Here is a 24,271-nt window from a genome sequence, read left to right as displayed (position 1 = left end):
GCTAATTATTATTATTCTGTATTTGTGTTAATCCTGACATCATGAGTTACCCTGATGTAAATAATTGAACAGTAATTTAATAGAAGTTCTACTTGATTTATATATATATTAGTCTGTGTTTGTTCAGTACGATCACTTTCTCTGTGCTACACACATTTGTTCTAGTATCTCTTTCATCATTTTAAATAATTCAGACAATAAATATCTCCAATGTTTCCTTGTGATGTGGCCTCTCTCTGGTCTCAGTTAAGACTCCATAAATAAAAGTGGAATAGCAATATTAATAGAGAAAGATAACATTTCATACAACCTCCACATGCCAGAGAGAGAAGTGATGTGAGGAGACGAGACAGCCAGACATTAGTAGAGATAACATATAACGAGGTGTAGTCTCATAGACATAACACTGATGTGTTCAAACCACATATCCAAGCCCTTTCCACTTCCTGCCGACTTCTACTCAAACATATTTCACGAATCCGTTCATTCCTCAACCAAGAATCTGCAAAAACGCTAGTCCATGCCCTCATCATCTCTCGCCTTGACTACTGCAACCTCCTGCTCTGTGGCCTCCCCTCTAACACTCTCACACCCCTCCAATCTATTCTAAACTCTACTGCCCGACTAATCCACCTGTCCCCCCGCTATTCCCCAGCTTCTCCCCTCTGTCAATCCCTTCACTGGCTCCCGATTGCCCAGAGACTCCAGTACAAAACCCTAACCATGACATACAAAGCCATCCACAACCTGTCTCCTCCATACATCTGTGACCTCGTCTCCCGGTAATTACCTACACGCAACCTCTGATCCTCACAAGATCTCCTTCTTTACTCCCCTGTTTTTATTAGATATACCCCTCCTTACATGTAAAGCGCCATGGAATAAATAATAATAGCGCTATAACAATAAATAATAATAATAATAATGTGGAGCAGAAAATCCCTATATATCTTGTCCACACACGTCTCCGTCCTGTACATGTCTCTTTTACTTACCGTATTACCTTTATCCTGCAGTCTGGACTGGACAGAGCCTCCACCAGTTCACTGAAGTGAGGACCATTCAGATGATTATTATATAAGTCAAGTATCTCCAGGGAATGGTTACTCCTTATTAAAGATGCCAACTGGATGCAAGCCGTGTGTGGCAGACGATTAACACTTAGACTGTAAGAATAAGAAGATGAGTTGTGGGTGACGCGTCCAGAGGGTTAGTAAAAAATCAGAAGATTGTCAATATGGAAAATGTCATCACTTACAAGGTCAAAGTCAGGATCCGTAAGAAAAGTCAGAAAACATAAGCAGAGATCAAAACAAGTAGCAATGAACAACCAGGAGCTAAACAGGTAGGACTGATTCAGAGAAGTACAAGACTGTATCTGACAGCTTCAAGCAGTAAGCAGGAAGCTTTAGTAGGGTGTGATACACTCCAATTTGCTGGAGAAGGAAGCTGATAACTCCAGATGGACAGCACACACACTAATACTGGCAGAATGGATGTCGATACAGGACCCAGGCACCCAAATCTAAGTGGCTGGACAGAGCCTGTATCATTCAGAGCTTCTGGTTCCAACGTCTCTTATGAGCAGTGAGCCTGTAAAATGAAAAGGGCGTTGTATGGTGAAAGAAGCAGATGTCGCAGGAGCGGACCCAGGTAGAAATGCAACATCAGCTCTCCTGGAATGTGTCCCTGGGCTCTACTCATACTGTAAAGGAGTTGTGCCTCCTGTACTCACCTACAGCACTTGCATGGTGTGGTTCACGTAACAAACCTGAGTCAGCTCTAATATATTAATAAGTTTATCTCTACCTCTACCTAAATTGCATTACATCATACAATTTGTTATAATACCAATTCAACAAAGTCTTGCGCTATCCAGGAAAAAATTCTAAATGATGAATGGAAGGCAATGATATTCATTGGTAGTATACTTCTTTTTTTTTTTTTACATTTGTTTAACATGACTCCATGAAGAAGCAGTTGCGAAACGCACGATGGAGGGTGATTGTTGGTGATCACAGCACTTTACAAGCTATGTCCCCCACTCCCTGAGCATTTTCGCTTTACTTATGTGCTCATTTTTATGATATATCCAACATTTTACCTTATTGCTCATGGTGCTACAGGTGCCCCTCCACAATTAGAATATCATCACAAAGTTAATTTATTTCAGTTCTTCAATACAAAAAGTGAAACTCATATATTATATAGCGTGATCTATTTCAGGTGTTTATTTCTGTTAATGTTGATGATTATGGCTTACAGTCAATGAAAACCCAAAAGTCATTATCTCAGTTACCGTATATACTCGTGTATAAGACGAGATTTTCAGCACAATTTTTTGTGCTCAAAACGCCCACCTTGGCTTATACACGAGTCAATTATCCAGAACGCTGGCGAGGGAGGGGGGTGCGGACATCATACTCACCCTCTGTCGCTGCATCTCTGTTGCTGTATCTCCGTCCCTGCATCTCTGTTGTCACAGCGCCGGCAGCTCTCCTCTCCTGAGCGGTCACGTGGTACCGCTCATTAAGGTGATGAATATGAACGCCTCTCAATTCCCATAGGCATGGAGCACATATTCATGACTTTAATAAGCGGTACCACGTGACCGCTGAGCAGAGGAGAGGAGAGCCGACGGACAACGGCGATGCAGGAACGGAGATGCAGGCGTGATGAGTATGATGGGGGGGGGGGCAATGTGAGCCATGTGTTGCACCCCAGGAGTCCAAGTACCACATTAGTGCTGTCTTCCTCTCGGGGGAGGATAGTGCTATGTTTGGAGACAAGTGAGATTTCCTTTGGTAGGTTTACACACACACACACAACACCTTCCACTTCCAAGCCAGGAGGGGGAGCTCCAAGCCCTGTTTTAGGGCAGCTTCCCTGAATAAAGATCTTGGTTTGGAGGCGGAGTGAGTTCAGTTGGTAGTAGGAGTCTGTGTGTGAGGACAGACAGGAGTGGAGCACAGTGGAAAGTGAGAGCTCCAGGAGGCCATGAGCAGGTCTCTGAAGAGTTTCAGCGCAAGAATCCGGGTACCGGTAGCCCGAGGCTTTTGTGGATTACAAAACACAGAGCAGAACCGGAGGGTATTGTTCTACAAGGACTTTGCCCATAATTACCTGTGGTACAGCAGCACTTAGGAGCCTGGAGTCACCGAGAACAGACCCCAGTTCACATGGCTCGAGTTGCGTACCATACAGGTAACTGTCCTAGGACAGCAGAACGACTAAAGACCTTGATGAGACACTTAGTGGCAGCAGGGACTTTGAGACAGAAAGCGCAGAGTGGTAGGCTCCCACTTGACTTACCCAGGGGAACTTGCTTGTCTCTGGACTGCCCGGACTTCTCTGCCTGCCCTGTGATCTGGTGCTCTGGACTGTGGACACTGAAGTCTTCAGTAAAGGTAAAGAGACTGCAACCTTGTGTCCTCGTCCTTCTCTGCACCATTCACCATCCACCATCTACACACCAGGAGCCCTGGGGATACACTTCACCTGTGGGAAGTTATACCATCTAGCTGCCATAACATCACCCCAGCGGACCCCTTAAGGCAGCATCGGTCCCCACTGACCGAATACCACAGGTGGCGTCACGAATATAAACTTGGGTGCCCTGGGCCACAGACCGGGGCGCAGCCACCGTGACATCCCCCTGTGAACACCAGACCCGGTACCGAGTACCCCCTAGCCCGTGTGGCGACTCACATGCATACAACCAGGGGAAGGGGGGGGCGCTGAGCGATGGGGATGGGGGAGCCGAGCAATGCGGGACCAGGGAGCCGAGCAATGCGGGACTGGGGGAGCCGAGCAATGCGGAACAAGAGGAGCCAAGCAATACGGGACCGGGGGAGCTGAGCAATGCAGGACCGGGGGAGCCGAGCAATATGGGACGGGGGAGCTGAGCAATGCAGGACCAGGGGAACAGAGCAATGTGGGAACGGGGAGCCGAGCAATGCGGGACTGGGGGAGCCGAGCAATGTGGGACCAGGGGAGCTGAGCAATACGGGATCGGGGAGCTGAGCATTGTAGGCCCGGGGTAGCTGAGCAATGCGGGACCAGGGGAGCCATGCATACAACAGGGGGAGCCACACATACCAGGACAGGACAAGGGGAATCACATACCAAGACAGGACGATGGGAGCCACATACCATGATAGGACAGGGAGCCATATACCAGGAGCAGACAAGGGAGCCATGTATAGCAGGACAGGGGGAGCCACATACAGGACATGACAGGGGGAGTCGTGCATAGCAGGGCAAGGATGAGGGGAGAATCCATACCCGGCTTACACTCGAGTCAATAAGCTTACCCAGTTTTCCGTGGCAAAAGTAGGTGCCTTGGATTATACTCAAGTATATACGGTAATTAGAATACTTAATAACACCAGCTTGAAAAATAATTTTAAAATCCCAAATGTTAGCTTACTAAAATGTATGTTCAGTAAATGCACTCAATACTTGGTCGGGGCTCCCTTTGCATCAATTACTGAATCGGTGTGGCCTGACATGGAGGCAATCAGCCTGTGGCACTGCTGAGGTGTTTTGGAAGCCCAGGTTGTTTTGATAGCAGCCTTCAGCTCATCTGCATTGTTGGGTCTGGTGTCTCTCATCTTCTTCTTGACAATACCCCATAGATTCTCTATGGGGTTAAGGTCAGGCGAGTTTTCTGGCCAATCAAGCATAGTGATACTGTTGTTTATAAACCAAGTATTGGTACTTTTGGCAAAGTGGACAGGTGCCAAATCCTGCTGGAGAATGAAATTTACATCTCCAAAAAGCTTGTCGGTAGAGGGAAGCATGAAGTGTTCTAAAATTTCCTGGTAGACGGCTGCGCTGACTTTGATCTTGATAAAACTCAGTGGACCTACACCAGCAGATGACATGGCTCCCCAAACCATCACTGATTGTGGAAACTTCACACTAGACCTCAAGTAGCTTTGATTGTGGCCTCTCCACTCTTCCTCCGGACTCTAGGACCTTGATTTCCAAATGAAATGCAAAATTTACTTTCATCTGAAAACAACACCTTGGACCACTGAGCAACAGTCCAGTTCTTTTACTCCTTGGCCCAGGTAAGACGCTTCTGGCGTTGGCTATTGGTAATGAGGAGTGGCTTGACACAAGGAATGTGACACTTGTAGCCCATTTCCTGGATACGTCTGTGTGTGGTGGTTCTTGAAGCAACGACTCCAGCAGAAGTACTCCTTGTGAATCTCCCCCCAATTTTTTGAATGGCATTTTCTTAACAATCCTTTCAAGGCTGCGGTTATCTTGGTTGCTTGAGCATCTTTTTCTACTACACTTTTTCCTTCCACTCCACTTTTCATTAATATGCTTGGATAGAGCACTCTGTGAACAGCCAGCTTCTTTAGCAATTACCTTTTGTGGCTTGCCCTCCTTGTGGAGTGTATCAATGACTGCCTTCTGGACATCTGTCAGGTCAGCAGTCTTCCCCATGATAGTGGAGCATACTGAAACTGATTAAGGGACTTTTTTAAATGCTTAGGAAGCCTTTGCAGGTGTTTTTGTTAATTATTCTAATTTACTGAGATAACTTTTGGGTTTTCATTGGCTGTAAGCCATAATCATTAACATTAACAGAAATAAACACTTGAAATAGATCACTCTGTTTGTAACAACTCTATATATGAGTTTCGCTTTTTGAATTGAAGAATTGAAATAAAGTAACATTTTGATGATATTCTAATTTTGTGAGAAGCACCTGGAAGTCTATTGCCCCTTTAAAATAAAAGTACTATAATGGTACAAAAACAAGATCAAACAGTAGTTTTTCCTATGAGATTCTTATTCACCTGTCTGTGCTCTGCTTTTTTCCCCTGTGGCCGCTGCTTTTTGCTGTTGTCCACGTTGAGTTGCACATGGCGCCTGGTGACCTCCAGTGAAATTATCACCTGAGGTCTTTAAGGTCAACTGAGAGCCCTCTTTGCCAGAGGAAGGAGTAGGTTCTATTCTGAAACCCGGTGCAATAATTTGGAGTTTTTTTTTATACCTACTGCCTCGATTAACCTCTTAACGGCAGCTCCCAGGATACACCGTATTCCTCTTTCCTTTCACTTGTCTGAGTATAAAGTTATCTTTGTGTTCAGTTACCATGTGCTTTGTACTTTTCCTCAGTATTCAGTTCTCCCAGCTGGCAAACTGCTGTTTCTCTACTATCTGGATTGTTTCCTGGCTCAGACCTGACGATGAACCCTTCATTTACCAAAATCATAATGGACGCTCCTATGATGTCGTTCACACTGACTGTAAACGCTGCTGCAACAGCGTATCTCACCAAGCTAGTATTCAGTTTGCAGGTTCACCAAATCTCCTGGCTTTGTGTCCTCAGGTTATTTCCTGCTTGACGTGTTTGCTGGTCATCCAGCAAACTCTCTGTCCGTTCTCACTGTACAACCTGACATCCAGGAAGTCTTGCCTGCTCTGCCATCACTTTTGGATTGCAATGGGAACAGTCATCAATAATGCCACAACATATTCCTTCACAAGGAACAAGTGAAGTATTATGTAATAGGCACATCATGTGGCTTAGAAGACCTTTATCTTCTTTACACAAACTTATGCCAGTCATATACATACCATAAAGAGATTATTCAGCCAATCCATAATGCATGAAATGTAACCATTACGAGGGGCTTACCTGCACTCTCTGATCTGTTATACGTGTTATATAATATTATAAATGGTGCATTACTATGGCTCCTTGTCAAGATTATCTTCGACATAAAGGAGCAGAACATAAAATAGAATAAAATCAATGCATAAAATGTTCACCCCACGTCTCTGTCCTGTACATCTTTTATACTCACAGTAATTCCTCTACCCCGCAGTCTGGACTGGACAGAGCCTCCATCAAGGCACTGAAGTGAGGACCATACAGACGGTTATTACACAGGTCAACTATTTTCAGCGACCGGCTATTTTTAATTCCAGATGCCAACTGGATGCAGGAAGATTCTGGTAGCTTGTTATTATCCAAACTGTAGGAATAAGAAGATGAAATGTGGTTGAGGAGCCAAAGTGCATTAGTATAAAATCTGTAGATTGTGAATTATCCCCAGCTCTTCGTTAAATCCATAAATGTCAAAAGTATAAACCGCATTTTGTGTTCAGTGGCAGTCATGAATGCGAAAAGCTACAAACGTGTACAAAATTGTTGGTTCCCTTCTGTTAAAGTAAGAAGAACCCACAATAGTCACTGAAATAACTTGAAACTGACAAAAGTAATTTTCAAATTAAATTTACTGAAAAATAATGTGTGGGCAAAAATAATGGTTCTCTTAATGTAATATTTGGTTTCACAACTTTTTTAGGGCAATCACTGTAACGTTCAGTGAGACTTCTGCCCCCCTCCACCTCGTGCATTTTGGCAGTTCCTTGTGAGCTAACTGTGCCTTATGTCTCACATGTGAAGGTGTCTTCTCCAGAATGCCGGGTCTCAGCGCCTTCTACAGATGTTAAGTAGGATTTAGATCAGGGCTAATAGAAACCACTTCAGAAGAGTCCAATGCTTTGAGATTATTGGATGTTTTCAGCTGTGTGGTTTGGTCATTATCCTGTTGGAGGACCCATGACCTGCAACTCAGACCAAGCTTTCTGATACTGGGCAGCATTTTTCGCCCCAGAAATGCTTGATAACCTAGAGATTTTTTTGTACTCTGCACAGATTCAAGACCCCTTCTGCCAGATGCCTTTCCCTTGTGTGATTCATTTTTGCATCTGTAATGTAACTTGCCAAAAAGAAAGTTTTGTCTCATCTGTCCAAAGGACATTCTCCCAGAAGCTTTCTGGCTTGTCAATATGTATTTTGGTAAATTCCATTCTCGCTTGTTTAGGATTTTCTTTCAACAGTGGTTTCCTTCATGGTCATCTTTTATGAAGTCCACTTTAGCCAAGACAGCACCAGATGATACAATCTGACATTGATGTTTCTTGACCTTGGAGTTCACCTCTAATATCTTTGGAAGTTTTGCTGGGCTCTTTTGTTACCATTTGTATTAGCCGTGTCTTCGATTTGTCATCAATTTTCCTCTTGAGGCTACGTCCAGGGACGTTGTATACAGTCCCGTAAACCTTAAACTTCTTAATAATGTGTGCAACTGTAGTAACAGGAACATCAAGTTGTTTGGAGATGACCTTATAGCATTTCCCTTTAACTTGTTTATCATTTTCTTTATAATCTCTGGAAACAACTCTCGCCTTCATTTTCTTTGCTCTATGTTCAGTGTAGCACACACCATGATAACAAAAAGCACAGTGAATACTTTGCACATTTCGAATAGGCAAATGACTGGATACAAGTTTGTAGACACCAGTCATACTAATTACAGTACACATCTTAGTTAAATATGTCTCTGTGGTAAAATTATTTTCAATATTTTCTAGGGGTGCCATCATTTTTGTCCAGACCATTTTCATTAGTTTTAAAATTTTTATGTTGAACCCACAATTCACAAGCAATGTCTGATTGTCATTAGTTATACAGTAAATTTAAATTGAAAATTACTTTGTCACTTTCAAGCCATTTCATTGACTATTGTTGGCTTTTCTTACGTTGACAGAAGGGAATCAAACATTTTGTTCACATCTTGGCATGTTATGTTCTCTGACACCAAATCCATGTTCTAAAAATGTAGAATTCTGAGTTATGTCCTCACTTTCTGGTGTGTCATAAATCAGGGATTATTGAAATACACAATGTACAATTGTCATAAAGCTGGATGAAAGAATTTGTGTAGCCAATTATCAGTTCCTGAGAGCTAAATTATTTTTTATGGTTGATTCTATTATTTATGTTGGCATAAAAATTATAATCAGTATTGGCAGCAGATCTCCCTATTCAAACATGGGATGTGCTGCTTATAGCATAGTGTTGTATGGGGGACAAAATCATCATATTAAACGATTTTTCTGTTGTCATCAGTATTCATTAGCCTTAGTCAACTCACATATACTTGATATGTATTCTTTAGTAGGCTGAATTTGGCCCATCTAATTGTACCTTACGTTACTAATACGTCTCAGAGTTGAAGTGCTGTATCTTGTATATTAGGCTCTGGTAACTTCTATGGTGCCTTACTGAAGGCCTCACCAATTGTTTTGAAGGATTTAAAATTTCTATTCTAAAAGGATCATTAAGCTGTGATACCGTGATTGTCTTGATCAAAATGGAATATTCACAATAGATATCCAATTAATAAACAAATTAAAAAAAATCCACAGGATGAAACAAAATAGTAGTATTTTACCTCAGATTCTGTAGATTGCGTAAAGCTGGTGCAAGTCTTTTTAATCCTTCATTGTCTAAGTAACACGAGGTTAGATCGAGTCTTTCTATATTTGTGCAGGTTTCTAGAATAAATGCTAACACCGTGCAATCTAAAGCCGATATGCGAATATGAGAAAGATCAAAACTTCTGTGTGATTTTAATGATTCTCGCACTAGAGGCTTATTACGGGTTTCAAACAAATAAAAGAATGTATTGAGAAGACAACGCTTGCTGTCTGCAATTTCTATCAGTCCCTGTTTTTCTGGAATTAAGTCCTTTATCCAAGTGATGACATCAGTGGAGGCCTGAGCTGCTTGTCCATCCAGATATGAAGTTAGTATAGACCTTGTGGAGTTGTCTGATAGACCACACAGGAACCGAAGAAATATTTCACAGCGTCCATCAGTAAAGGATTTGGCATCTTTTAGTGATTTCTGTAATTTCTCAGAAAATTCTGCATAATGCACCAAGGCGGAGAAGAATTCCTGCACAGTCAGATGCAAGAAAGAATAGGTCACAGGATCGTCCGATTCCATCAGAAAACTTGATAAAAACTTTGACTTATTGTCCACATGGAAGGATTCCAGATCTCGGTAATCAAAAATAATCAAGTGATTCATTACCCCATGTTCTGCCATCCACCCGATGGACCGCAGGAACCTCTGAGCTTCACTTTCGTCACTTTTGTGCAGACTGTGATTGGACAGGATGTTGGCGATAAATATGGCAAACAGTTGTGTCACAGTTTTGGGTAATAATGACATCGGCTGATCACTACTTGTGGTCTGGAAGCTCCTGGATAACACTGAACAGATGATCCAGCAGTAGGATGGAATGTAACAGAACGTGTACAACGTCTCATTCTGCTTCACGTAACTAAAAGCCTTTTCTGCCAGTTCAGGGTTAGAGAAGAAATTTTCAAAGTACATCTGTCGTTCTTCTGGAAAAAATCCAATAATTTCTACTGTTCGCTGGAAAACACTACAATTTATAGATGCCAGTCTGGTTGGGCGACTGGTCATCAGAACAGAACAACCATTCAGAAGAGACTTCCTCACCAAACTAACGACAATCTGGCCACAAGGTTTGAGAAGTTTAGGATGAGAGCACAAGTGATTGGATGAGAAATCCATTGCATGAAGACTTTCATCTAGGCCATCAAATATAAAAAGAAGCTTCTCTGGATCCATCAAGATGGTCCCGAGCTGCGGTGCCAGATGTGGGTACTGATGAAGGATCATGTTCTCCAGACTAACATTATCCAGTTTGTTGAGTTCCCGGAATTTAAAGAAAAAGACAAAGGAGAATCTTTGATAGAGATCACCCCTTGTCCAGTCATAGACAAACTTCTGCATCAGGGTGGTCTTCCCTACACCGGGCACTCCACTCACCATTACCATTTGTGGTACGAGTCTGGACTGCTGACACCGGCGAAACATTTTGCTGGGGGAAATGTGCTCTACTTCATCTTGGGATTCTTTTATGTATTCCTCATGTTTTACTCCAGTCTGTAGGAGCTCATTCTCAGTGCGATCCCTGAAGTTATCGGTAGGGACAATGATAAGGTTCACATAACGTACTGAGAATGAAAAACTTTCCTCTCCTTGGTTAGATCCTGGTGGTTTGTTCTCAATCATTTTCTCTGTTTTGTCATATAAATGCTTTTTGTGAGACTTCTGGATGTCTATGGAAAAAAGTGGACAATATCAGTAAAGTTCAGATGGAATAAAATGATAATATGTTAATACGGTATGATATACTTGTGAAGAAATGGGGGGGATTCATACATAATACTGTCAAAAGTATCAGTTTATTATCTGCAAAAAAAGTGGCATCATTGGCAAAACTTTCAAAGCATGATAAATCAGTTTAAAGTATCTTGCTGTATGTATTTTTCTTTTTTTTTTCTTCATCCGATGGGCAAGTAACTTCCATTAAGAAATCATCAAATAGGACCAGGGGCTGGCTGGCTTTTTTCAGCCGGGGTGGGGGATGGAGGGTCCAGGAGTCATGGTGGTCCACCCTTGGTCTGCTTATCTCTTGCCATTGCTTTAAAGAGGCAGGGATAACAGGCTTTAAAAACAGGTTTATACACAGATATAGGAACAGAACACAGCCTGCTGCATAGATATGGGAGCAGAACCAAGGTTACTGCCTACATAGATACTGTAACAGAAACAAGCTGACTAAATAGACATGAGAACTGAACGGCACTTACTACAGAGATAAGGGAACTGAAAGGACCTAACTACAGAGATATGGGAGCAGAACCGAGCTTACTACAGAGATAAGGAAGGAGAACCAAGCTTATTACAGAGATATGGGAGCAGAACCGAGCTTAATACAGAAATATGAGAGCAGAACCCAGCTTACTATGGAGATATGGGAGCAGAACCAAGCTTACTACAGAGCTACAGGACCATAACCAATCTTACTACAGAGATATAGGAGCAGAACCGAGCTTTCTACAGAGATACGGGAGTGGAAACGAGCTTACTACCGAGATATGGAAGCCATCCTGAGCTTACTACAGAGAAAAGGGAGCAGAACCAAGCTTACTACAGAGATATGGGAGCAGCACCGAGCTTTCTACAGAGAAATGGGAGCAAAATCAAGCATACTACAGAAATATGGGAGCAGAACTGAGCTTACTACAGAGATATGGGAGCAGAACTGAGCTTACTACAGAGATATGGGAGCAGCACCGAGCTTACTACAGAGATACGGGAACAGAACCAAGCTTACCGCATACATATGGTACCAGAATCTAGAATACTACATCAATACAGTGCTAAAACCAAGCTTACTGCTTAGATATGGCACCATAATTGAGTTTACTTACAAACATAAATACCACTCCAGAAACATGGACATTTAACCCCTTAGTGACAGAGCCAATTTGGTACTTAATGACCGAGCCAATTTTTGCAATTCTGACCACTGTCACTTTATGAGGTTATAACTCTGGAACGCTTCAACGGATCCCGCTGATTCTGAGAATGTTTTTTCGTGACATATTGTACTTCATGTTATTGGTAACATTTCTTCGATATTACTTGTGATTATTTATGAAAAAAACGGAAATATGGCGAAAATTTTAAAAATTTTGCAATTTTCAAACTTTGTATTTTTATGCCCTTAAATCAGAGAGATATGTCACGAAAAATAGTTAATAAATAACATTTCCCACATGTCTACTTTACATCAGCACAATTTTGGAAACAAAATTTTTTTTCGTTAGGGAGTTATAAGGGTTAAAAGTTGACCAGCAATTTCTCATTTTTACAACACCATTTTTTTTTAGGGACCACATCACATTTGAAGTCATTTTGAGGGGTCTATATGATAGAAAATACCCAAGTGTGACACCATTCTAAAAATTACACCCCTCAAGGTTCTCAAAACCACATTCAAGATGGTTATTAACCCTTTACGTGCTTCACAGGAACTGAAACAATGTGGAAGGAAAAAATGAACATTTAACTTTTTTTTGCAAACATCTTAATTCAGAACCATTTTTTTTATTTTCACAAGTGTAAAAACAGAAATGTAACCATAAATTTTGTTATGCAATTTCTCCTGAATACGCCAATACCCCATATGTGGGGGTAAACCACTTTTTGGGCGCACCGCAGAACTTAGAAGTGAAGGAGCGCCGTTTGACTTTTTCAATGCAGAATTGTCTGGAATTGAGATCGGACGCCATGTCACGTTTAGAGAGCCCCTGATGTGCCTAAACAGTGGAAACTCCCCACAAGTGACACCATTTTGGAAACTAGACCAATTAAGGAACTTATCTAGATGTGTGTTGAGCACTTTGAACCCCCAAGTGCTTCACAGAAGTTTATAACGTAGAGCCGTGAAAATAAAAAATCGCTTTTGTTTACACAAAAATGATCTTTTCGACCACAAATTCTTATTTTGACAAGGGTAACAGAAGAAATTAGACCACAAAATTTGTTGTGCGATTTCTCCTGAATACGTCGATACCCCATATGTGGGGAAAAACCACTGTTTGGGTGCATGGGAGAGCTTGGAAGTAAAGGAACGCCGTTTTACTTTTTCAATGTAGAATTGGCTGGAATTGAGATTGGACGCCATGTCGCGTTTGGAGAGCCCCTGATGTGCCTAAACAGTGGAAACCCCCCACAAGTGACCCCATTTTGGAAACTAGACCCCTTAAGGAACTTATCTAGATGTGTGGTGAGCACTTTAAACCCCCATGTGCTTCACAGAAGTTTATAATGTAGAGCCGTGGAAAAAAAAATCACATTTTTTCTACAAAAATTATCTTTTTGCCCACAAATTTTTATTTTCACAAAGGTAACAGGAGAAATTAGACCACTAAAGTTGTTGTGCAATTTCTCCTGAGTACGTCGATACCCAATATGTGGGGGTAAACCACTGTTTGGGCGCACCGCAGAGCTTGGAAGAGAAAGAGTGCCGTTTTACTTTTTCAATGTAGAATTGGCTGGAATTGAGATCGGACGCCATGTCGCGTTTGGAGAGCCCCTGATGTACCTAAACAGTAGAAATCCCCCACAAGTGACCCCATTTTGGAAACTAGACCCCCCAAGGAACTTATCTAGATGTGTGGTGAGAACTTTGAATGCCCAAGTGCTTCACAGAAGTTTAGAATGCAGTCGTGAAAATAAAAAATATTTTTTTTTTCCACAAAAAAGATATTGTAGCCCTCAAGTTTTTATTTTCACAAGGGTAACAGGAGAAATTGGACTGCAATAGTTGTTGTCCAATTTATCCCGAGTACGCTGATGCGCCATATGTGGGGGTAAACCACTGTTTGGGCGCACGGCAGAGCTCGGAAGGGAAGGAGCGCCTTTTTGGAATGCAGACTTTGATAGAATGGTCTGTGGGCATTATGTTGCGATTGCAGAGCCCCTGATGTACCTAAACTGTAGTAACCCCCCACAAGTGACCCCATTTTGGAAACTAGACCCCCCAAGGAACTTATCTAGATGTGTGGTGAGAACTTTGAATGCCCAAGTGCTTCACAGAAGTTTAGAATGCAGAGTCGTGAAAATAAAAAATATTTTTTTTTTCACAAAAAAGATATTGTAGCCCCCAAGTTTTTATTTTCACAAGGGTAACAGGAGAAATTGGACCACTAAAGTTGTTGTCCAATTTATCCTGCGTATGCTGATGCCCCATATGTGGGGGTAAACCACTGTTTGGGCGCACGGCAAAGCTCGGAAGGGAAGGAGCGCCGTTTTGGAATGCAGACTTAGATAGAATGGTCTGTGGGCCTTATGTTGCGTTTGCAGAGCTCCTGATGTACCTAAACAGTAGTAACCCCCCACAAGTGACCCCGTTTTGGAAACTAGACCCCCCAAGGAACTTATATAGATGTGTGGTGAGAACTTTGAATGCCCAAGTGCTTCACAGAAATTTATAATGCAGAGTCATAAAAAAATATATATATATTTTTCCACAAAAAAGATTTTGTAGCCCCCAAGTTTTTATTTTCACAAGGGTAACAAGAGAAATTGGACCCCAGAAGTTATTGTCCAATTTATCCCGAGTACGCTGATGCCCCATATGTGGGGGTAACCCACTGTTTGGGCGCACGGCAGAGCTCAGAAGGGAGGGAGCACCATTTGACTTTTTGAGCGCAAAATTGGCTGTCGTGTTTGGAGACCCCCTGATGTAACTAAACAGTGGAAACCCCCCAATTCTAGCTCCAACCCTAACCCCAACACACCCCTAACCCTAATCCCAACCTGATCCATAATCCTAATCACTAACCCTAACCATAATCACAACCCTTACCCCAAAACAACCCTAATGTCAACCCTAACCATAACCCTAATCAAAACCCTAAATCCAACACACCCCTAATCCTAATCTCAACCCCAACCTCAAACCTAACCCTAATCCCAATACACCCCTAATCACAACCCTAACCCTAACCCTAATCACAACCCTAACCTTAACCCTAATCCCAAACCTAACCCTAATCCCAAGCGTAACCCTAATGCCAACCTTAACCCTAATACCAACCCTAATCCAAACCCTAACCCTAATCCCAACTCTAACCCTAACTTTAGCCCCAACCCTAGCCCTAACTTTAGCACCAACCCTAACCCTAGCCCTAAGGCTACTTTCACACTTGCGTTGTTTGGCATCCGTCGCAATCCGTCGTTTTGGACAAGAAACAGATCCTGCAAATGTGCCCGCAGGATGCGTTTTTTGCCCATAGACTTGTATTGCCGACGGATCGTGACGGATGGCCACACGTCGCGTCCGTCGTGCACTGGATCAGTTGTGTTTTGGCGGACCGTCGGCACAAAAAAAGTTCAATGAAACGTTTTTTTGTACGTCGCATCCGCCATTTATGACTGCACATGCGTGGCCGTAACTCCGCCCCCTCCTCCCCAGGACATAGATTGGGCAGCGGATGAGTTGAAAAACTACAGCCGCTGCCCACGTTGTGCACAATTTTCACAACGTGCGTCGGTATGTCGGGCCGACGCATGGCGACAGCACCGTACCGACGTAAGTGTGAAAGAAGCCTAACCCTAAATTTAGCCCCAACCCTAACCCTAAATTTAGCCCCAACCCTAACCCTAAATTTAGCCCCAACCCTAGCCCTAACCCTAGCCCTAGCCCTAACCCTAACCCTAGCCCTAACCCTAGCCCTAACCCTACCCCTAACCCTAATTTTAGCCCCAACTGCTGTTCTCCTGCCGGCCAGCAGATGGAGACAGATGGCGGGCGCACTGCGCATGCGCCCACCATTTTCTTTTGCCGGCGGCCAGGAGGAGCAGCAGGAGGAGAGTATTGTAGGGTCCCCGAATCCCCCTATTTCTCTGTCCTCTGATGTGCGATCACATCAGAGGACAGAGAATTACACTTTACTTTTTTGTTTTTTTTGCGGTCGCCGGTAAACAGTTAATTACCGGCGATCGCAAAACAGGGGTCAGTAAAACCGACCCAGATCATGCTCTTTGGGGTCTCGGCTACCCCCGGCAGCCGAGACCCCAAAGATTCTCGCGGGGCCGGTCGGCGGGCGCACTGCGCATGCGCCCGCCATTTTTAAGATGGCGGCGCCCACCGGGAGCCACGAGGAGCATCGGGGGAGATAGGTAAGTACTGGGGGGCCACCTGGGACCCCTTTTCTCTGTCCTCCGATGTGCGATCACATCGGAGGACAGAGAAATTAAAAAAAGATTGCTTTTTTTTTTTTTGCGATCGCCGGTAAACGGTTAATTACCGGCGATCGCAAATGCGGGGTGGGTAAAAAAAAACCCCGAATCATGTTCTCTGGGGTCTCGGCTACCCCCGGCAGCCGAGACCCCGGAGAAAATCCGACTCTGGGGGGCGCTATTTACTTTTTCCACAGCGCAGTTAATTAACGGCGCTGTGGTTTAAGTACCCTTAGCGGCCGCCGTTAAAAGGCGTATCGGCGGTCGCTAAGGGGTTAAACACACACTACTGCAAGGGTGTTACTAGGGTAATAAAAGATCAGGGGTCCAAGCCCCAAAGTGCATGTCTCCCCACACGACCACCCTAAAGTCATTTAAAATAGCATCTATACATACAGTTGTGCTCAAAAGTTTACATATCCCGGCAGAATTCATGCTTTCTTGGAGTTTCCGGGATTCAGACAGACTCTTGCATCTTTCATCTAGGGAATGAAGTTTCTGTATTGTGAGTCATGGGGAAAGCAAAAGAATTGTCAATGGATCTATGGGAAAACGTAGTTGAATTGTATAAAACAGGAAGGGGATACAAAAAAAATCCCAGGAATTGATAATGCCAGTCATCAGCGTTCAAACTGTGATTAACAAATGGAAAATCAGAAGCTCTGTAAAAACAAAACCACGGTCAGGTAGACCAACAAAAATGTCTTCCACACCTGCCAGGAAAATAGTTCGGGATGCAAAGAAAAACCCACAAATAACTTCAGCTGAAATACTGGACTCTCTGAAAACTAGTGGTGTGGCTTTTTCAAGATCCAAAATAAGAAGGCACTTGAAGAAAAATGGGCTGCATGGTCGAGTTGCCAGAAGAAAGCCATTACTGCGCAAATGCCACAAAGTATCTTGCTGCAATATGCTAAAAAGCACAGAGACAAGCCTCAAAACTTCTGGAACAAGGTAATTTGGAGTGATGAGACCAAAATTGATCTTTTTGGCCACAACCATAAATGTGACATTTGGAGAGAGGTCAACAAGGCCTAGGATGAAAGGAACACCATTCCTACTGTAAAGCACGGAGGTGGATCACTGATGTTTTGGGAATGTGTGAGCTACAAATGTACAGGAAACTTGGTCTAAGTTGAAGGAAAGATGAATGCAGCACGTTATCTCTGAAAAAAGGCCAAGAAAGCAAAAATTCTGCCGGTGTATGTAAACTTTTGAGCACAACTGTATATAAATAAAGTATATCGCTGCTGCTAACCAAAAACACACAATGCAAAGACCAATATTATCAAAATTACTACTGTAAAAGGCCAAAACAATACTGCTACATGATGTCCACTAACATCACCACTACACAGTGAATACATAATATTACAATATCACCATTACCTCTACATAACAAAACACTATACAAAGACCAATGATACCATACACCTTCTACTACACAATGACTGAAGCACATTAAGCTGTGTTAATTAAGCTAATAAGTAAAAAAAAGAAAAAACGCTACTAAAGAGCAATGTTACCACCTTACAGTAACTGTATATTGGTAGATATCAGTCCCGCAGAACATACACGTGATTACAGTAAGTTATATATAGTGACTTACAGATGATGTTCTTTCTGATTCAGGTTGCTCACTTTTCCATCTGGCCCAGACCGAAATGACAACTTCTCCAGCAATGACTCGTCACCAGAAATTACAACAAAAACACATTTGACTTCTCACATTTCCACAGCCGTCTCTATCTAATCCTAACCTACAAAAAATCCACACTCTTCGTGCACTTGTGATGTGGAACACTGACCCCAAAATTTAAAAAATAGTGTCGTTACTATGATTACTCCCTCCCCATAAAAAATGAAGTGTCCCATAGAAAGTACTAATGCCCCTACTGTGCAAAGACCTGTATGCTCCTTTGAAGGATATAATATCCCAAATGCCCCCTTCCAACGAAAGTTTACATACCCCGGCAAAATTTTTGCTTTCTTGGACAGTTTTCAGAGAATATGAATGATAACGACAAAACTTTTTCTCCACTCATGGGTAGTGGTTGGGTGAAGTCATTTAGCCATCAGAAGTTCACATACCCCATTTAATACCATGTATTGCCCCCTCTAACATCAATGACAGCTTGAAGTCTTTTCTGGTAGTTGTGGATGAGCTTCTTTATTTTCTCAGATGGTAAAGCTGCCCACTCTTCTTGGCAAAAAGCCTCCAGTTCCTGTAAATTCCTGGCCTTTCTAGCATGAACAATGTACTTGAGATCACCCCAGAGTGGCTCGATGATATTGAGGTATTTTGTATATTATATATGGAGGTAGCTGCTCCTGGTATGCACCTATTCACACTAGTTTGGATGTGCCAGTTGTTTTTCGGTCATGTCATTTTAATCGTCCTATTAAATATTATGTTTTAGAGTCCCATTTTTTGCTATTTTTCTACTATACTTTGGGTACCATTTTCCAATTTTTTTTGGGTGTGTAACCCTGTGCTAAGTATCATGCTTAAAATAGTGGGTATTGAGGATTAATTAAAATAACCTGGGTAGTGCATTTCAACAAATTGGCACCGCACGTGAAAAGTCTTGGAGACGGGAGTGGGAGGTTCTGATTATTGAAGATGTTAAATTCAGGTCATTAGGGTAAGCCACAAAAGGTCATTGCTAAAGAGGCTGGCTGATCACAGAGTGCTGTATCAGAGCATATTAATGGAAAGTTGAGTGGAAGGAAAAAGTGTGGTAGAAAAAGTTGCACAAGCAACCAGGATAACCGCAGCCTTGATAGGATGGTTAAGAAAAGGCCATTCATAAATTTGGGGGAGATTCAGAAGGAGTGGACTGCTGCTGGAGTCATTGCTTCAAGAGCCACACACACACAGACGTATCCAGGACATGGGCTACAAGTGTCGCATTCCTTGTGTCAAGCCACTCATGACCAATAGACAATGCCAGAAGCTTCTTACCTGAGCCAAGGTGAAACAGAACTGGACTGTTGCTCAGTGGTCCAAGGTGCTGTTTTCAGATAAAAGTAAATTTTGCATTTCATTTGGAAATCAAGGTCCCAGAGTCTGGAGGAAGAGTGGAGAGGCCACAATCCAAGCTGCTTGAGGTGAGTGTGAAGTTTCCACAATTAGTGATGGTTTGGGGAGCCATGTCATCTGCTGGTGTAGGTCCACTGTGTTTTGTCAAGACCAAAGTCAACATAGCCATCTACCAGGAAATTTTAGAGCACTCCATGCTTCCTTCTGCCGACAAGCTTTTTGGAGATGGAAATTTCATTTTCCAGCAATACATGGCATCTGTCCATACTGCCAAAAGTCCCAATACTTGGTTTAAAAACAACAGTATCACTGTGCTTGATTGGCCAGCAACCTCGCCTGATCTATGCGGTACTGTGAAGATGAGAGACACCAGACCCAACAATGCAGACGAGCAGAAGGCTGCTATCAAAACAACCTGGGCTTCCATAACACCTCAGCAGTGCCACTGCTGATCGCCTTCATGCCACGCATTGATTCCTCTATCTGAAACTAAATCTCTCCAAAACGGAACTTCTTGTGTTTCTCCCTTCTACTAACCTCACTCTACCCAACATCGAAAATACCCTGGAGGGATCAACCATAACTCTCAAGCAGCATGCCCGCTGTCTTGGGGTCACATTCGACACCGAACTTTCTTTTACTCCCTATATCCGATCACTCACTCGCTCTTGTCACCTGCATCTTAAAAACATCTCCAGAATCCGACCTTTTCTCACCTTTGAAACTGCTAAGACTCTTACTGTCACTCTTATTCATTCCCGTCTGTACTACTGCAACTCTCTTCTGATCGGTCTCCCTCTTACCAAACTTTCTCCTCTCTAATCCATCTCGAATGCGGCAGCCAGGGTCATATATCTGTCCAGCCGCTTCACCGATGCCTCCATCTTGTGTCAGTCATTACACTGGCTACCCATTCGCTACAGGGTCCAGTATAATCTCATCTCTCTCACCCACAAAGCTCTCCACAGTTCTGCACCGCCTTATATCTCCTCTCTCATCTCTGTCTATCGCCCTACACATGCCCTCCGTTCTACAAATGACCTAAGACTAGCATCCCCCGTAATCCGGACCTCGCACTTCTGTCTCCAAGACTCGTGCTGCGCGAGCTCTCTGGAATGCACTTCCCCAGACGATCAGGCTGATACCTAGCCCCGACCTATTCAAGCGCGCTTTAAAAACCCAGCTCTTCAAACAAGCCTACCATATCAACTACTCAGTAAACTAACTTTGCCCTGGTCCCTCCTTCCAAATATTATTCTGAATCTGCACCCTACTATTCATCTGTCTCTACACCCTCCATGCACACGATAACTGCACTTCATACTTGACTATTGCACTTAAACACACACGCTGATGACCGGATCATGCAGCTTTATATGGAAATCCCTATTTATTATAACTATAACTACCAGACCTGAAATAACAAGCACTTTTCACCTACTGTATTGTGTCCCCCCATTTTCTTGTAGATTGTAAGCTTGCGAGCAGGGACCTCACTCCTAATGTCACTGTTTAAATTGTTCTAACTTGTATTGAATTTATTGTCTGTAATTGTCCCCGCTTAATTGTAAAGTGCTGCGGAATTGTTGGCGCTATACGAATAAAAAATTATTATTATTATTGATGCAGTGATTAGGTACCGAGATGAGATCCTCAGATCCCTTGTGAGACCATATGCTGGTGCTGTTGGCCCTGGATTCCTCCTTATGCAGGACAATGCCAGACCTCATGTGGCTGGAGTGTGTCAGCAGTTCCTGCAAGATGAAGGCATTGAAGCTATGGACTGGCACGCCCATTCCCCAGAACTAAATCCGATTGAACACATCTGGGACATCATGTCTCGCACCATCCATCACCGTCACAATGCACCACAGACTGTCCAGGAGTTGGCAGATGCTTTAGTCCAGGTCTGGGAGAATATCCCTCAGGAGACTATCTGCCGCCTCATCAGGAGCATGCCCAGACGTTGTAGGGAGATCATACAGGCACGTGGTGGCCACAGACAATACTGAGCATCATTCCCTTGTCTTGAGACATTTCCACTGAAGTTGGATCAGCCTGTAACTTCATTTTCCACTTTGATTTTGAGCATCATTCCAACTCCAGACCTCAGTGGGATATTAGTTGTGATTTACGTTGATAATTTTTAGGTTTTATTGTTCTCAACACATTCCACTATGTAATGAATAAAGATTTACAACTGGAATATTTAATTCAGTGATATCTAGGATGTGGGATTTTAGTGTTCCCTTTATTTTTTTGAGCAGTGTATATATACACTACTGTTCAAAAGTTTAGGGTCACTTAGAAATGTCCTTATTTTTTAAAGAAAAGCAGTTTTTTCCAATTAAGCTAAATGATTCAGAAATACATTCTATACATTGTTAATGTGGTAAATGACTATTCTAGCTGCAAACGTCTGGTTTGTAATTCAATATCTTCATAGGTGTAAAGAGGCCCATTTCCATCACTCCAGTGTTCTTATGGTCCTCTGTTTGCTAACTGTGTAAGAAGGCTAATGGATGTTTAAAATACCCTTGAAAACCCTTGTGCAAGTATGTTAACACACCTGAAAACAGTTTGGCTGATTAGAGAATTTATAAACCTGACCTTCCTCTGAGCTAGTTGAGAATCTGGAGCATTACATTTGTTGGTTCCATTAAACTCCCAAAATGAACTTTCATGTGAAACTCGACAGTCTATTCTTGTTCTTAGAAATGAAGGCTATTCCATGCGAGAAATTGGCAAGAAACTGAAGATTTCCTACAAACGGTGGTACTATTCCCTTCAGAGGAGCGCACAAACAGGCTCTAACCAGAGTAGAAAGAGAAGTGGGAAGCCCTGCGGCACAACTGAGCAACAAGACAAGTACATTAGAGTCTGAGAGTTTGAGAAATCGACGCCTCACAGGTTCTCAACTGGCAGCTTCATTAAATAGTACACGCAAAACGCCAGTGTCAACGTCAACAGTGAAGAGGTGACTCTGAGATGCTGGCCTTCAGGGCAGAGTGGCAAAGAAAAAGCCATATCTGAGACTGGCTAATAAAAGTAAAAGATTAATATGGGTAAAAGTACACAGACATTGGTCAGAGGAAGATTGGAAAAAAGTGTTATGGACAGACGAATACACGTTTGAGGTGTTTGGATCACACAGAAGAACATTTGTGAGACGCAGAACAACTAAAAAGATGCTGGAAGAGTGCCTGATGCCATCTGTCAAGCATCATGGAGGTAATGTGATGGTCTGAGGTTGCTTTGGTGCTGGTAAAGTGTGAGATTTGTACAAGGTAAAAGGGATATTGAATAAGGAAGGCTATCACTCCATTTTGCAACGCCATGCCATACCCTGTGGACAGCGCTTGATTGGAGCCAATTTCATCCTACAACAGGACAATGACCCAAAGCACACCTCCAAATTATGCAAGAACTATTTAGGGAAGAAGCAGGCACCTGTAGTGGAGTGGCCAGCGCAGTCACCAGATCTCAACCCCATTGAGCTGTTGTGGGAGCAGCTTGACCGTATGGTACGCAAAAAGTGCCCATCAAGTCAAATCAACATCTGGGAGGGGCTTCTGGAAGCATGGGGTGAAATTTCTCCAGATTACCTCAGCAAATTAACTGCTAGAATGCCAAAGGTCTGCAATGCTGTAATTGATGCAAAGAGAGCATTCTTTGACAAATGCAAAGTTTGAAGGAGAAAATTATTATTTCAAATAAAAATCTTTTTTTCGAACCTTGTCAATGTCTGGACTAGATTTTAAATTCATTTGGCAACTCATTTGATTAATAAAAGTAAAATGGAAAACACAAAATTGTCTGGGTGGCCGCAAACTTTTGAACAGTAGCATATATATATGTATATATATATATATATATATATATATATATATATATATATATATATATATCTCTATATATATATAATTGTCTAAGGGTTTTTCCATCTGTCTGTCCTGGAAATCCTGCGTCTCTGGCGGCCTCGACCAATCAGCGACGGGCACAGCATGGCGACGATGATGTCATAAAGGTTGCCTCGACCAATCAGCGACGGACACAGTCTGCAGCGAATTCGCCTCGACCAATCAGTGACGGGCGCAGTATCGACGTAGATGTCATAATGGTTGCCATGGCGACGATGATGTCATAAAGGTTGCCTCGACCAATCAGCGACGGGCACAGTCTGCCGCGAATTCTGGAATCATCATTGTCCATATACTACGGGGACATGCATATTCTAGAATACCCGATGCGTTAGAATCGGGCCACAATCTAGTATATATATACAGTGGGGCAAAAAAGTATTTAGTCAGTCAGCAATAGTGCAAGTTCCACCACTTAAAAAGATGAGAGGCGTCTGTAATTTACATTATAGGTAGACCTCAACTATGGGAGACAAACTGAGAAAAAAAATCCAGAAAATCACATTGTCTGTTTTTTTAACAATTTATTTGCATATTATGGTGGAAAATAAGTATTTGGTCAGAAACAAACAATCAAGATTTCTGGCTCTCACAGACCTGTAACTTCTTCTTTAAGAGTCTCCTTTTTCCTCCACTCATTACCTGTAGTAATGGCACCTGTTTAAACTTGTTATCAGTATAAAAAGACACCTGTGCACACCCTCAAACAGTCTGACTCCAAACTCCACTATGGTAAAGACCAAAGAGCTGTCAAAGGACACCAGAAACAAAATTGTAGCCCTGCACCAGGCTGGGAATACTGAATCTGCAATAGCCAACCAGCTTGGAGTGAAGAAATCAACAGTGGGAGCAATA

The 24,271-nt window shown here is 42.7% G+C and overlaps 1 protein-coding gene across 4 annotated transcripts in view; it reads right to left on the bottom strand.

Annotated features, from left to right (window-relative positions):
* The window catches only part of LOC138640081 (NACHT, LRR and PYD domains-containing protein 3-like), a 155,771-nt gene that overhangs the window by 47,584 nt on the left and 83,916 nt on the right, over window positions 1-24,271 (bottom strand). For all 4 annotated transcript variants that reach the window (XM_069728804.1, XM_069728805.1, XM_069728807.1 and 1 more), the window contains 3 exons: window positions 9,270-10,974; window positions 6,831-7,001; window positions 996-1,166 (listed from right to left, as the gene is read on the bottom strand). In XM_069728804.1, coding sequence (XP_069584905.1) covers window positions 996-1,166; window positions 6,831-7,001; window positions 9,270-10,974 — 2,047 coding nt within the window. The remainder of the gene's footprint in view (window positions 1-995; window positions 1,167-6,830; window positions 7,002-9,269; window positions 10,975-24,271) is intronic.

Source organism: Ranitomeya imitator, chromosome 1, assembly GCF_032444005.1.
Source record: "Ranitomeya imitator isolate aRanImi1 chromosome 1, aRanImi1.pri, whole genome shotgun sequence".
Taxonomy (NCBI): Eukaryota; Metazoa; Chordata; class Amphibia; order Anura; family Dendrobatidae; genus Ranitomeya; species Ranitomeya imitator.
This window is presented reverse-complemented; position numbering and strand designations above follow the sequence as displayed.